Source organism: Salmo salar, chromosome 20, assembly GCF_965601325.2.
Source record: "Salmo salar chromosome 20, fSalSal1, whole genome shotgun sequence".
NCBI lineage: Eukaryota > Metazoa > Chordata > Actinopteri > Salmoniformes > Salmonidae > Salmo > Salmo salar.
The window spans coordinates 45,347,940-45,363,849 of record NC_138310.1 but is presented as its reverse complement, the minus strand read 5'-3'; the positions used below and the strand labels follow the sequence as shown (position 1 = coordinate 45,363,849).

Below are 15,910 nucleotides of genomic sequence, written 5' to 3'. Positions count from 1 at the left end.
GTACTACAGTGAATCTCCTCCTCATGAACTGCACCAGATTTGCCCGTTCTTACTGTGAGATGTTACTCCACTCTTCCACCAAGACACCTGCAAGTTCCCAGACATTTCTGGGGGAGAATGGCCCTAGCCCTCACCCTCCGATCCAACAGGTCCCAGATGTGCTCAATGGGCTTGAGATCCGGGCTCTTCGCTGGCCATGGCAGAACACTGACATTCCTGTCTTGCAGGAAATCACGCACAGAATGAGCAGTATGGCTGGTGGCATTGTCATGCTGGAGGGTCATGTCAGGATGAGCCTGCAGGAAGGGTACCACATGAGGGAGGAGGATGTCTTCCCTGTAATGGACAGCATTGAGATTGCCTGCAATGACAACCAGCATCAGTCCGATGATGCTGTGACACACCGCCCCAGACCATGACGGACCCTCCACCTCCAAATCGATCCCGCTCCAGAGTACAGGCCTCGGTATAATGCTCATTCCTTCGATGATAAACGCGAATCAGGGCCTCCCGGGGGGCGCAGTGGTCTAAGGCACTGCATCGCAGTGCTAGCTGTGCCACCAGAGATTCTGGGTTCGAGCCCAGGCTCTGTCGCAGCCAGCCGCGACCGGGAGCTTGCTGTTGCTAGCTAATTTGTCCTGGAATATAAACATTGAGTTCTTATTTTACCTGAAATGCACAAGGTCCTCTACTCCACCAATTAATCCACACATTAAACTGTCAACCGTCATCTCTCATCCTTCCAGGCTTTTTCTTCTCTTGACTTTATATTGCGATTGGCAACTTTCATAAATTAGGTGCATTACCGCCACTGACCTCGTTTGTCTTCAGTCACCCACGTGGGTATAACCAATGAGGAGATGGCACGTGAGTACCTGCTTCTATAAACCAATGAGGAGATGGGAGAGGCAGGACTTGCACCGCAATCTGCGTCAGAAATAGAACTGACTTCTATTTAAGCCCTAGGCAACGCAGATGCTCGTTGGTGCGCGCGAGCACCGTGGGTTCAATAATTGAATAATATAGATTTCTACATTTATTTTGCAATATAGATTTCTAAATGTATTTCAAATTTTATTTTGGTGTATTCAGCCTGTAAGGCACGTTCACGCAGATGAGCAGGGACCCTGGGCATCTTTCTTTTGGTGTTTTTCAGAGTCAGTAGAAAGGCCTCTTCAGTGTCCTAAGTTTTCATAAATGTGACCTTAATTGCCTACCGTCTGTAAGCTGTTAGTGTCTTAACGACCGTTCCACAGGTGCATGTTCATTAATTGTTTATGGGTCATTGAACAAGCATGGGAAACAGTGTTTAAACCCTTTGCAATGAAGATCTGTGAAGTTATTTGGATTTTTACGAATTAGGGACGTTTCTTTTTTTTGCTGAGTTTATATAGCCCCCTATTCTCTATGTATATATAGGCAATAGGGTGACATAAGGATGTAGCCCAACTCATTGCAATCCCTCCATTTCATGAACCAGAGTCTAATAGATGTTTCAATCGTTTGAAGGGCGGGTGAACAATCACAGCTAATACACCACCGCACATCCTCAATACTGGGACCCAGCGGCCTGGAGACGGAATAAGAATTATGGGTAGAGCCTGAATGGCTAGTCCAACTGCACATCTCAAAAGACAATTGTGTACGTGCAATCCCACACATGCACCAACGCACAAGTGCACGCGCCCACACGCAAGCGCCCACACACACCCTGCAAACTACCTCCCCACACACATTTACATTTGAGTCATTTCGCAGAAGCTCTTATCCAGAGCGACTTACATGAGCAATCAGGGTTACGTGCATTGCTCAAGGGCACATCGACAGATTTTTCATCTAGTCAGGTCGGGGATTGGAACCGGCGACCTCTCGGTTACTGGCCCAACACTCTTAACAGCTAGGCTACCTGCCTACACCCACACCCACACCCACACACACACACACCCACACACACACACACCCACCCACCCACACACACCCACACACACACACACACTTGCCCAGCTGTGCATCTTCCCTCTCTGATCTAAAGGGGAGGGGAATGGCCAGTGGCTCAGCAGTGCAGGTGTCAGAACTGGACCTACCTCAAATCAAATCAAATGTATTTGTCACATACACGTGGTTAGCAGATATTAATGCGAGTGTAGCGAAATGCTTGTGCTTCCAGTTCTGACCATGCAGTAATATCTAACAAGTAATCTAACCTAACAATTCCACAACAACTACCTTATACACACAAGTGTAAATGAATGAATATGAATATGTACAAAAATATATGAATGAGTGATGCCCGAACGGCATAGGCAAGATGCAGTAGACGGTATAGAATACAGTATATACATATGAGATGAGTAATGTAGGTTATGTAAGCATTATATAAAGTGGCATTGTTTAAAGTGGCTAGTGATACATTTAATTACATCAAGATGGCAAGATGCCGTAGATGGTATAGCGTACAGTATATACATATGAGATGAGTAATGTAGGGTATGTAAACAGGGTGCCTTTTAGGTCAAAACTAGTGCACTATATAGGAGAATGGGGTGCCGTTTGAGGAGCAGCCACTGCCTTGGAAATTTGAGGGATTCATTCGGGGTGAGAAGGCCTGGGAAGGAATGGAGGGATTCACAGCCTAAAGTCAAGCATGGCCCAGCTCACAGGATCACCGCCAGACAGATGGAGAGAGGGACAGAGAGAGAGAGAGAGAGAGAGAGAGAGAGAGAGAGAGAGAGAGAGAGAGAGAGAGAGAGAGAGAGAGAGAGAGAGAGAGAGAGAGAGGGGGGAGAGAGAGAGACAGAGAGAGGGACAGAGAGAGGGACAGAGAGAGAGAGAGAGAGAGAGAGAGGGAGGGGGAGAGAGAGGGACAGAGAGAGGGACAGAGAGAGAGACAGAGAGAGAGAGAGAGGGACAGAGAGAGAGAGAGGGGGACAGAGAGAGAGAGACAGAGGGACAGAGAGAGAGAGAGAGACAGAGACAGAGAGAGAGAGAGAGAGAGAGAGAGAGAGAGAGAGAGAGAGAGAGAGAGAGAGAGAGGGACAGAGAGAGGGACAGAGAGAGGGACAGAGAGAGGGACAGAGAGAGGAGAGAGAGAGAGAGAGAGAGAGGGGGACAGAGAGAGAGACAGAGAGAGAGACAGAAAGAGAGAGAGCGGGGGAGAGAGAGAGAGAGAGGGACAGAGGGACAGAGGGACAGAGAGAGGGACAGAGGGACAGAGAGAGGGACAGAGAGAGAGAGAGAGAGGGACAGAGAGAGGGACAGAGAGAGAGAGCGAGAGAGAGAGAGAGAGAGGGGGAGAGAGAGAGAGAGAGAGGGGGACAGAGAGAGAGAGCGCGAAAGAGAGAGAGTAAATGAAAGAAAAGAAACAGAGAGAGATCCAAGATCCTGCCAAATCTGCCGAGGCGTCGGAGGAATGACATCCACATTAGAACGTCGACTAAAAGAGTGCGGCGGCCGGGTTCCTTTCTATTGGGCCATAAAAGGCTTATTACGGATCTGGTTCTGTGGAGAGAAGAGGAAAGCCAGAGACACGGTGGGTGCATTAAACACACTGTGTGCGCATCTGGCTGTCTGTTATCCGTTCTGCAGCCCAGAGGTGAACTGCACTTAAACTCGGAGTTCTTTTATGACGGCCGGCTGGCATTATGAGAACATTAGTATCACGCGAGGGGGGGGTGGAGGTCCTGAGCCTACAATAATATACACACAAGCCCAAAAGTGCGTGCACACACACACACACACACACACACACACACACACACAGCATCATCATTACTAGCACACGGCCAAGCAGGCAAAGCCAGGGAGACAATAGGAGCCCTGGTATCCACGGATACTCAGGAGTGACGCTCACTGTCAGCCTATGATCTACACACACTCTCCAGACAACGTTATGGGGCTGGGATGATGATGATGATAATAAAGTAAATACTGTCGATTCTACAGGTAGAGTAAGTACATTTCACAGAACAGTATCAAAAAGAGAGAGTTTTCCCCTTGCTGACGAAGGGATAGGAAAAACTCCTGGCCCTCCGTAAAAGACACTTGCGGACTCTTTTCCAGGCAAAGATTCAGCCTGGTCCTAGACTCACGGACATTATCTAATGAGTACGCTTTTTACAGTCCCTAAGTGACTTACAAACTAATTCAGTGGTAGTTGCCTTACTAGCCAACCACAACCAGAGGAGTGTTCTAAAATTCCAGACACTTTCCTAAAATTCCCAGAAATCCAGGTTGGAAGATTCTTGGAATCGGAATGCAATAACAAGGAAATCCAACAATCCTTCAAATAGGATTTCTGAAAAACATGGTTAAAAGTAGTGCACTATAGGGTGCCATTTGGGAGACAGACAGGTTGTGTTGCCGTGTCAGTGTCCATATTAACCACAGGCCTCTGATCAGCAGCAGTGACAATGCCATATAAAGACCAATTACTCAACTCCAGACACTCAACACAGCCACAGCAGCACCATTCATATCCAACGGAAATGAGTAAAACATGGAGAGACTGGGATGGCTGGCCAGCATTCATCCTCGCTCTCTCTCTTTCTCCCTCTCTCTCTTCCCCTCGTTTCCTTCCACTCTCTCTCTCTCAATCTTTCTTTCTGCCTCCTCTATTCCTCCTCTCTTTCTCACTCCCTCCTCGTATCTACTCCCCTCATCTCTCTATTTTCTCTCTACATCCCTTTCTCATCCTCCCTCTCACTCTTTAGTGTCACGTCGCAAAAATACTTCCAATAGTTCCACTGGGTTTGGCCCATGCAGCATACAGCTAGCTCGGTTGTGTGTGTGTGTGTGTGTGTGTGTGTGTGTGTGTGTGTGTGTGTGTGTGTGTGTGTGTGTGTGTGTGTGTGTGTGTGTGTGTGTGTGTGTGTGTGTGTGTGTGTGTGTGTGTGTCTGTCTGTCTGTCTGTCTGTCTGTCTGTCTGTCTGTCTGTCTGTCTGTCTGTCTGTCTGTCTGTCTGTCTGTCTGTCTGTCTGTCTGTCTGTCTGTCTGTCTGTCTGTCTGTCTGTCTGTCTGTCTGTCTGGGAATTGGATGTTTAGGATGTCTTTCACAGGCCTGTGCAGCAGAGTGAGGTGGGTGGTTCCGAAATGATGCATGGCTGTCAGGCCCTTTTATATGTTTCCTGTGACACACACACACACACACACACAAACACATAGTCACACACACAGCTAATTGCCCACACACACACACAAACTCACACACACCTAATTTCACGCACGCACACACGCACACACTCTCTCTAACACACACGCACACACCTACACTCACTCTCACACACTCTCTCTCTCGCTCTCACACGCTCTCCCTCTCTTTCTCAAATTAAAAAGCAAAGGGCCTGACTGTAAACACACCACAGTGATTTCTCTCTGCACACTTTCAGCCTCTTACATATGGTTCACAATAACACTCCTCAAAAGACAGTGTAATGTACAGCGTATTTGGATAGTATTCAGACCCCTTGACTTTTTCCACGTTTTGTTACAGTACAGCCTTATTATAAAATGGATTAAAAGGTTCCCCCCCCTATCAATCTACACACAATACCCCATAATGACAAAGCAAAAACAGGTTTTTAGAAATGTTGCAAATGTATAAAATAAAAAAAACGGAAACATCACATTTACATAAGTATTGAGACCCTTGAGTCTTCTTGGGTATGACGCTACAAGCTCGGCACACCTGTATTTGGGGAGTTTCCTCTCAAGCTCTGTCAGGTTGGATGGGGAGCGTCGCAACACAGCTATTTTCAGGTCTCTCCAGAGATGTTTGATTGGGTTCAAGTCTGGGCTCTGGCTGGGCCACTCAAGGACATTCAGAGACTTGTGCTGAAGCCACTCCTTCGTTGTCCTGTAGGTAAATCTTTGCCCAAGTCTGAGGTTTCCTCCAGACGTGACACTTGGCATTCAGGCCAAAGAGTTCAATCTTGGTTTCATCAGACCAGAGAATCTTGTTTCTCATGGTCTGAGAGTCCTTTAGGTGCCTTTTGGCAAACTCCAAGAGGGCTGTCATGTGCCTTTTACTGAGGAGTGGCTTCCGTCTGGCCACTACCATAAATGCCTGATTGGTGGAGTGCTGCGGAGATGGTTGTCCTGAAAGGTTCTCCCATCTCCACAGAAGAACTCTGGAGCTCTTTCAGAGTGACCAACAGGTTCTTGGTCACCTCCCTGACCAAGACCCTTCTCCCCCAATTACTCAGTTTGGCCAGGCGGCCTGCTCTAGGAAGAGCTTATACCATTTAAGAAGAATGGTGGGGGCCACTGTGTTCTTGGGGACCTTCAATGCTGCAGAAATCTTTTGGTATCCTTCCCCAGATCTGTGCTTCGACACAATCTTGTCTCGGAGCTCTACGGACAATTCCTTGGACCTCATGGCTTGGTTTTTGCTATGACATTCACTGTCAAATGAGGGACCTTATATTGACAGGTGTGTGCCTTTCCAAATCATGTCCAATCAATTGAATTGACCACATGTGGACTCCAATCACCTGTTTTTGCTTTGCCATTATAGGGTATTGTGTGTACTGTAGATTGATGAGGAAATTGTATTACATTTGATTTAATCCATTTTAGAATAAGGCTGTAACGTACATTTGTTGGGGGGAAAGGTCAAGGGGTCTGAATACTTTCCTAATGCACTGTGTAGATGATGAAATATGCGTGTTTGAAAGGCGCTCGCCTACAGTAAGAACATTGGCCTGAAGTAGTGGGAGAAATGGAGACCGGGTGGCTAGTCTGATGCGTATGGGGTGTATGTGTGTGTACGGGGGGGTCCCGTGTGGCTGTTGTTAGAGCATGGCGCTTGCAACGCCAGGGTTGTGGGTTGGATTCCCACGGGGGACCAGTACAAAAAAGTATGAATGTATGTACTCACTACTGTAACACACTGCTAAATGACTAAAATGCAATTATCTGCACAGGAGTCATGGGCCTTCCCTGTAGCTCAGTTGGTAGAGCATGGTGTTTGCAATGCCAGGGTTGTGGGTTCGATTCCCACGGGGGCCAGCACAGAAAATGAAATGTATGCATTCACTACTGTAAGTCGCTCTGGATAAGAGCGTCTGCTAACTGACTAAAATGTAATTACTGTACCGTGATCAGCCATTAGCAGTGTGTTTACTCTATACATGACAGGTTGTCTGTGTAAGGACTGTACTAGAATCAGCCACTAACCTGCAACACCAGCTGGAGTCGAGCCTTGGCCTGTTCTGCAAGAGAGGGGAGAAAGAACCTTCAGAATCACACTGGATAGCTTTAACATTTTATTATGCATTTTTATTTATTCCTTACTATTATTTTTCAAGTACGGCACAATATAGGATATCCAATTAATGCGGGGGGGAATGGTGTAATATTTTTCCTATATCTGAAATATTCTCCGGTGTGAACATTTAACTTGCTTTATGTATAAATAGCTTTTTTCAGTCCTGTGGTTATTACTTATTTGGAGTACAATGACTACACCCCTACGGACCTTGGAACTCGACAGAGGAGCGTTATCTGTGTGTTTCAGACGTGTGTGTGTGTGTGTGTGTTTCAGACGAGAGTCAACAGATGTTGACTGTGTGTGTGTGTGTGTGTGTGTGGTGTGTGTGTGTGTGTGTGTGTGGGGCAGATGAGAGTCAACAGATGTTGACTGTGTGTGTGTGTGTGTGTGTGTGTGTGTGTGTGTGTGTGTGTGTGTGTGTGTGGCAGACTGGAGTCAACAGAGCAGCACACAGGGAGCAGAGCATCTGCAGCACCACCAAATAAAAAAAAGCACTCTTCTCTCTCTGAAACGCGACGCACTCAAGGGGTATGAAAGAAAATATTAAATAAAAGGCGCCCCGCAACAAGTCTTTCGAGAGACGGAAAACAGAGCACATTTAAGTGGGATGAGAGATAGAGAGTCATGATAGCTCTGTCCTGTAGTGTTAGTGTGCGTGCCTGTGAATGTGAACGTCAGTACACGTGTGGGTGCGTGTGTGTGCTTACGTATGCATAGGTGTGTGTGTGTGTGCGTGTGAGTGTGTGTGAGTGAGTGTGCGCCTACTGATTTGACAGCTGTATCGGGAGGCGGGCTGAGCAGCGTTTTGACATGCCTCAAAAGGCCCGGGTGTAATTCCAATATCTCTGCTATTAGATTTGAGGAGTCTTAATTGTCAAGGAAGAATGATAGTCATCGGGGTGGAAGCGTTATACAGCCCAGGCCACCGCCTCAGATTGAGATCGCTCTCTAGGAAGCAAGGCACACGCACGCACGCACACACACTGTAGGATTAGAGGAGAAATTAAATGCTAATGGGATGAAATTTGAATGTGGTGCCTGGGAGTATCGTTTAGATGGCGAGGGAGGCGCGGGCCCCACCGCTGACAGCCCGCCTCATCCCGCATAAATTTGATTTATCAAACTGTAAACTTGTCACTTCGTAAAAACGTCACTTTTCGTGGCAGCCGGGAAAATATAATGACCCCCTTTAATGTAAAAGTGTCACTCGGCTGTGTCTTAGATGACAAACACGTCAACCTCGTCTTCCTTTCCGTCTAACCTCCCCCCGCCGCTTGATATAAAGACACATCATATTCCCCACCTTTTAAAAAACATGGGTTCGTCGCCGAGTGGGTCTTTGAGAGTGGCGGGGTGCAGGGTTTTGTTCCTGTTGGTGGAGGTGACAGTGCGGATCAAACTCAGTAGGACTGGGGACTGTCAGACAGCTGTAATTATCAATCAGACTGGGAGAGATGACTGAGTGGCAGGAGAACACCCAGGGCCCTCACACACACACACACACACACACACACACACACACACACACACACACACACACACACACACACACACACACACACACACACACACACACACACACGCTAGGGCTGTGACGATACCAGTGTTGCAACAAAAGAAATCCATGGCAAAAATGAAAACACAAAGCAGACCAAACTCTTTGGTCCTTTAAAAACCTACTGTATGTAAAATATTGTGTGCTATAGCTTGGGAAATACATGTGACTTTGGACAACACCATAATGTTTGTTTTCCTAAAGAAGTTAAATTCGCTCCGTGTTTTGTTTCCTTACCACGATACTAACGAGTATCGCGTTAGCCTAGTCTAGTCTCCCTCTCACCATCCAGTACAACAGTGATTACAATAACACTCCGTCTTGATGTATAACAAACAGTCGGCAGAAACATCACAGAGCTTAAGTGGTCCCGGATAATAGCGGTGCATTGCAATCATCTTAGTTACAGTTTATTATGAAATGTACCCCCCTAATTACATTTGCATTTGCTTACACTGCCCCCCAGGCTTTTGCCATATAACACCATGTGTATTTACACACGGGGGAGAAAAGAAAAAAGAAATGATATGAAGAGAAGCCGGCCCCTGTTTGTTTCGTAACGTGACAAATGGCGAGCGTTATATAACGGTTAAATAAACATGTCAAATGATGAAAATGGTGCCCGTGCCAAGAAAGCCCTTGGCTTGGCACCGCGCGGCAATTATTCCAGTCGAGTTCCAATCAAAGTGGCTCGATGGCCAGGAGAACAGAGACACTGACAGAGAGAGAGAGTGGGAGAGCGAAAGAGAGACAGAGGGGGAAAGAGAGAGGGAGAGAGAGAGCGAGACAGAAAGAGAGACGAAAAGAGAGAGAGAGCGAATGAGAGAGCTATACTGACCAAGACACAAAGTAGGCGACGCACACGACCAGACATGCCTATAAACACAAACCAACATATCAAGCCAACATTCTACTACACAGCCAATGGAATCCAATAGTTTCATACAATACACATTTTTTATTTCAATTTTTTATGTGAAGGGACCGTCTAAAACAAAATGACCTTGTATCAAAACGTAATAGTTAATTGAACACAGGGATATACAGGACCAGCTCTAACAATCAAAGATAAATGACAGTCCATCATTACTTAAAGACATGAAGATCAGTCAATCCAGAAAATTTCAAGAACTTTGAACGTTTCTTCAAGTGCAGTCGCAAAACCATCAAGCGCTATGATGAAACTGGCTCTCATGAGGACCGCCACAGGAAAGGAAGACCCAGAGTTACCTCTGCTGCAGAGGATAAGTTCATTAGAGTTACCAGCCTCAGAAATTGCAGCCCAAATAAATGCTTCACAGAGTTCAAGTAACAGACACATCTCAACATCAACTGTTCAGAGGAGACTGTGTGAATCAGGCCTTCATGGTCGAATTGATGCAACAAAAAAGACACCAATAAGAAGAAGAGACTTGCTTGGGCCAAGAAACACGAGCAATGGACATTAGACCGGTGAAAATCTGTCCTTTGATCTGATGAATCCAAATTTGAGATTTTTGGATCCAACCGCTGTGTCTTTGTGAGACACAGAGTACGTGAACGGATGACCTCTGCATGTGTGGTTCCCAACGTGAAGCATGGAGGAGGAGGTGTGGGGGTGCTTTGCTGGTGACACTGTCTGTGATTTATTTAGAATTCAAGGCACACTTAACCAGTATGGCTACCACAGCATTCTGCAGCGATACGCCATCCCATCTGGTTTGCGCTTAGTGGGACTATGATTTGTTTTTCAACAGGACAATGACCCAACACACCTCCAGGCTGTGTAAGGGCTATTTGACCAAGAAGGAGAGTGATGGAGTGCTGCATCAGATGACCTGGCCTCCACAATCACCCGACCTCAACCCAATTGAGATGGTTTGGAATGAGTTGGACCGCAGAGTGAAGGAAAAGCAGCCAACAAGTGCTCAGCATATGAGGGAACTGCTTCAAGACAGCTGGAAAAGACTTCCTCATGAAACTGATTGAGAGAATGCCAAGAGTGTGCAAAGCTACTTTGAAGAATCTCAAATATAAAATATACTTTGATTTGTTTAACACTTTTTTGGTTACTACATGACTCCATTTGTGTTATTTCATAGTTTTGATGTTTTTTGGTTCCACTGTGTCCACTGTCTGGCTTGGGTAGAGCACAGACCACAGGCTCTTCTGTGTCTGTGTTCCACACAAACAGACAGCCAATGAACGAGAGCGAACGAGAAAGAGAGAGAGAGAACGAGAGAATGAGCGAGAACAGATGAGAGAGAGCGATTCATTCTGCGTAATTCATTAACAATAAAAATTTAAAAAGCTTTAACTGTCCTCCCCAGAGGCAGCGCTCGCGTCGCCTCCCAAACTTCCAAACTTCCAGCTGGGTCCCTGCGATGCCCGCTGCATCTGAAGTGGATTTGCCCTTCAATTAGACTCTCTCCAATCAAACAGCAATAAAACAAACAGTAGAAAGAAATCACAGGAAAAAAAGGGAGGAAAAAAGAGGTAGAGTAGCCTGGTTTGTCCCCATCTCTCTCCCTCCTTCTCAGAGGGGCCTCAGGGGCGAGTGTGAGTGTGTGTGTGTGTGTGTGCATTGCCCCCCCCCCCAAGAGAAAAAGTTGCACTTCTCCTCCTCACAACTCCCCGCAGATGAAAAGGAGGAGGGGGGGAGAGAGAGCGAGACGGAGAGCGAAAAATAAAATAAGAGACTTTCAAGTCGTTTTAATGGTTGTCTGATTGTTGTTATTGTCGTTTCAAATGGGGGGGGGGGGGGGGGTGACGCCATCTGACAGCCTGATCAGATCCTCATTTGATTGACAGCTGCCCGGGAGAACAGTCCTGCTGTGACCCGCCTCTCACAGGTACACACATCCTCTCTGTTAGAGAGCACACATCTAACCTGCCTCACACACACACACAAATTTGCTTTATTATACTTTTGAGGACCAATAGTAAATTCTCATTCAAAATCCAATTTTCCCTTAAACCTAACCTAAACCCCAAACCATAACCTTATTTCCTAAGCCTAAAATAGCCATTTTCCTTGTGAGGACATCTGGTACTCAGAAATATAGTAAAACAGGTACGCACACCCGCACGCATACACACACACCCACACAAAAACTCCCACAGATTGATAATCACCACATTAAACACATCAATAGAATCCTATATAAAAAAAAAAATTCAATATATTAAACCTTGTCATGTGAACACCTGAATTAGATGTCTAGGCATCATTTAGATTTAGTTCAGGTTTTCGTTACTTTAGGGCTCGAGGTACAGCTAACAACCACTTTAGATAGCTACTGTGTGTTAAACAACAACAACAATGTGTTTTCTCAACTAACAAAATGTGTCTTCAACGTCAAATAAAACCTATAGATAGTGTGTTGGTGTGAGGGCAGGGAGGAGGATGGTGTGTGTGTGTACTTGCGCCTGTGTACGTCCAGGTGTAGGGGCCTAAATGAGGACCTGGTAGAGGCCTCTCTCTCTCTGCTGCTCCTCCAGCCTCCCTCTCTCTAGTCTATTATCTCCACACACAGAGGACACTGATCCGCTCGGCAGCCTAAGCCAATTACACACACACTCATCATCAGGCTCACGTGCCATCAGGTTTGCACCTCTCGCCCCAGACTTGTCTCTCTCTCTCTCTCCCTCTCTAGGTCTGTCTGGCGTGAGGCCCTCTCTTAGTCACAGCGATGGGGATTTCTCTCAACGATCTCACCGGATCATCTGGCTGACCGTAGACAGAGAGTGCAAGGTAGTTTATCCCTCCCTAAATTCCCACTACCTCCCCTCTCTCTTCTTCTATCCCACCCCTCGCTTTATCACTCTATCCCTTTCCTCTATCTCTATCCCACCCCTCTCTCTTCCACCCTATCTTTCCCCTCTCCATCCATTTCTACCAACAACACTCCTTTCTCTTCTTCTAACCCCCCCCCCCCTATTTATCTCTCTGTTCTTCTCGCCCATAGACAATTATTCCACCTTCAGTCTCCTGGCAAATCGACCAGACGGCCAAAAACTACCTGGTAGAATCTCAACTGGCACCCTATTTCCTATGTAGTGCACTACTTTTGATCATAGGGTGCCATTTGGGACTCAGGCATGACTTTACAGTTACATTTTAGTCAGTTAGCAGACGTTCTTATCCAGAGTGGTTAAGTGCCTTGGTCAAGGGCACATCAATAGGTTTTTCACTTAGTCGGTTGGGGATTCGAACCAGTGACCTTTCGGTTACTGGCCCAATGCTCTTAACCACTAGGCTACCTGCCGCCCCATGTGTCTTGGCATGCGTCTTGGCATGAGTCTTCTGCGAACACCTCAAGCTTTTAAGGCCACTTGATTGTTAGGTCTTCAGTTTACTTGAAAGACACAATCCAAAAATGAATATTATTATTCTATACTATAATATTATTCTTCCACTTTTATTATTTTACTGTATGTACAGGTAACTGCCTAAATAATGGAAACACTTGAGTGAAAGTATAATTACATTTACATTTACATTTTAGTCATTTAGCAGACGCTCTTATCCAGAGCGACTTACAGTAGTGAATGAATACATTTCATTTTTTTCATTTCATACATATTTTTTTTTTTTCGTACTTGGCCCCCCGTGGGAAACGAACCCACAACCCTGGCGTTGCAAACACCATGCTCTACCAACTGAGCTACAGGGAAGTTGAGGAAGCATGAAAATTGACATGCTGACTGCAGGAATTTCCAACAGAGCTGTTACCAAATAATTTAATGTTCATTTCTCTACCATAACCCGCCTTCAATGTCGTTTTAGATAATTTGGCAGTATGTCCAACCGGCCTCACAACCGCAGACCACGTTTAACCACGCCAGCCCACAAACTCCACATCCAGCTTCTTCACCTGCGGGATCGTCTAAGACCAGCCACCTGGACAGCTGATGAAACTGAGGAGTATTTCTGGCTGATAATGAAAGCAGGTGCTTCCACACAGGTGTGGTTCCTGAGTTAATTAAGCAATTAGCATCCCATCATGCTTAGGGTCATGTATAAAAATGCCGGGCAGGCCATTATTTTAGCTACAATGGCTATGTCACCTTAGGATGGCAATGCCCCCATCCACATTGCATGAGTGGTCACTGAATGGTTTGATGAGCATTCAAAATATTTAAACCATATGCCATGGACTCTACAAGGTGTCGAAAGAATTCCACAGAGATGGCCCATGTTGACTCCAATGCTTCCCACAGTTGTGTCAAGTTGGCTAGATGTCCTTTGGGTGGTGGACCATTCTTGATACAGACGGGAAACTGTTGAGCATGAAAAACCCTGAAGCGTTGGAGTTCTTGACACACTCAAAACGGTGCACCTGGCACCTACTACTATACCCCGTTCAAAGGCACTTTAATCTTTCATCTTCCCCTTTCACCCTCAATGGCACACATACACAATCCATGTCTCAATTGTCTCAAGGCTTAAAAATCCTTCTTTAACCTGTCTCCTCCCCTCCATCTACATTTATTAAAGTGGATTTAACAAGTGACATCAATAAGGGATCTTAGCTTTTACCTGGATTCACCTGGTCAGTCTATGTTCTGGAAAGAGCAGATGTTCATAATGTTTTGATCACTCAGTGTATACATCAGGACCATCTTTATCTTCGGCCAGTCTGTTTTTAGACTTTTGGGACGATTTCATTGGTTCCATTGCACCAGCCAGGCAAGCTTAAACAGCTGGGTTACCACAAACTGTCTTGTCTTTCTTCCCTATCCACTCAGCCATCAAGGTAAGACTCTCTCTCTCCCTCTCTCGCTCCCCCTCCCTCCCTCTCCTGTAACGGATGGACACCTCCACCACCAGTCCAGTCTGCCACACCACCTCCTCTGTCTCCCTCTGTCAGTCCTTTTTATTAGACTATATTCAATTCCAGCCATTCCACTTGGCAGGGGAAAGAGTGGAGTGAGGGGGCTGGTCTTGATTAGTTGAGTACTGGAGTCAGCAGAAGTCGTAACCTATCACACCCCACCTTCCCTTGGACAGGCCCGAGAAGAGAGGGAGGAGAAGAAAAGAAGACCACTTTGTCTCGACCACACTAGCACCTCCAAATCACCTGATGACACATCATAATCTAATACCGGACGACCCGTGTCCATAACACACACACAAACAAGCCCATGCGTACACAATCACTAGAACATGCTTGCACATAATATACACACTGGGGTGTCCTGCATTTATCTCCTGTTTTGTTTCTCTCAATTTTCATCATTCATGTCTTCTGCTGTGCAGTAGCCTATTTGTGAATCAATCAGACCTATTAATTGTATTCCTGATAAGTTTATCAATTCATTTATTTTTGGGACCTAGTTTTTAAGTATTTAAATATTGTGAGTATGTTTGACACGTAACTACAAATTCACCTCGTCTACAGTTAGGATGTGACAGTTGATTAACCAAGACACCCCATTTACATACAAAAAGAGGAACATAAAAGACATACTACCAAAATATCAAACATAGTCACAATATTTAAATACTTATAAACTAGCTCCAACTAAAAAAAGAGGATTACATTTGATACACTCAGCACGAACACAATGAATAGCTCTGGTTGAGTGACAAATATGATGCTGCACAACAGACAACAAGAACGGAGACAATTATGATGCTGCACAACAGACAACAAGAACGGAGACAATTGAGGCAAACAAAACAGGACACAAATGCAGGACACCCATAGTGTTGCATCCCAAATAGCACCCTATTCCCGAGTGCACTACTTTTGGCCAGGGCCGTATGTCTCTAGTCAAGAGTAGGGCACTATATATAAGGAGCAGGGTACCATTTGGGAAGCAGGCCAGAGGGTATCATAGGAACCATCTAAATGATAACAAAATGACTCAGTCTATATAAGACAAAGGCCAAATGGTAAATGGTTGTATTCTTAAAGAACCGATGCCAAATCCCCTCTAACCACAATGACCCCTTGATTGCTTTTTATTTATTTGTTTATTTATTCATCTCTTTCGATTTTTTAAAGTTGTCATTCTGGAGAAGAAAAATAATCATTTGTTGCTCTGAAACCAGGCCAGCCGCCCTGTGCCCGAAAGAAGAACAAGAAAAAACTAAAACAGCA

The 15,910-nt window shown here is 45.7% G+C and overlaps 1 protein-coding gene across 1 annotated transcript in view; it reads right to left on the bottom strand.

Annotated features, from left to right (window-relative positions):
• The window catches only part of LOC123729170 (uncharacterized), a 185,073-nt gene that overhangs the window by 81,450 nt on the left and 87,713 nt on the right, over positions 1–15,910 (bottom strand). The window contains exon 5 of the mRNA XM_082966088.1: positions 7,174–7,208. Coding sequence (XP_082822214.1) covers positions 7,174–7,208 — 35 coding nt within the window. The remainder of the gene's footprint in view (positions 1–7,173; positions 7,209–15,910) is intronic.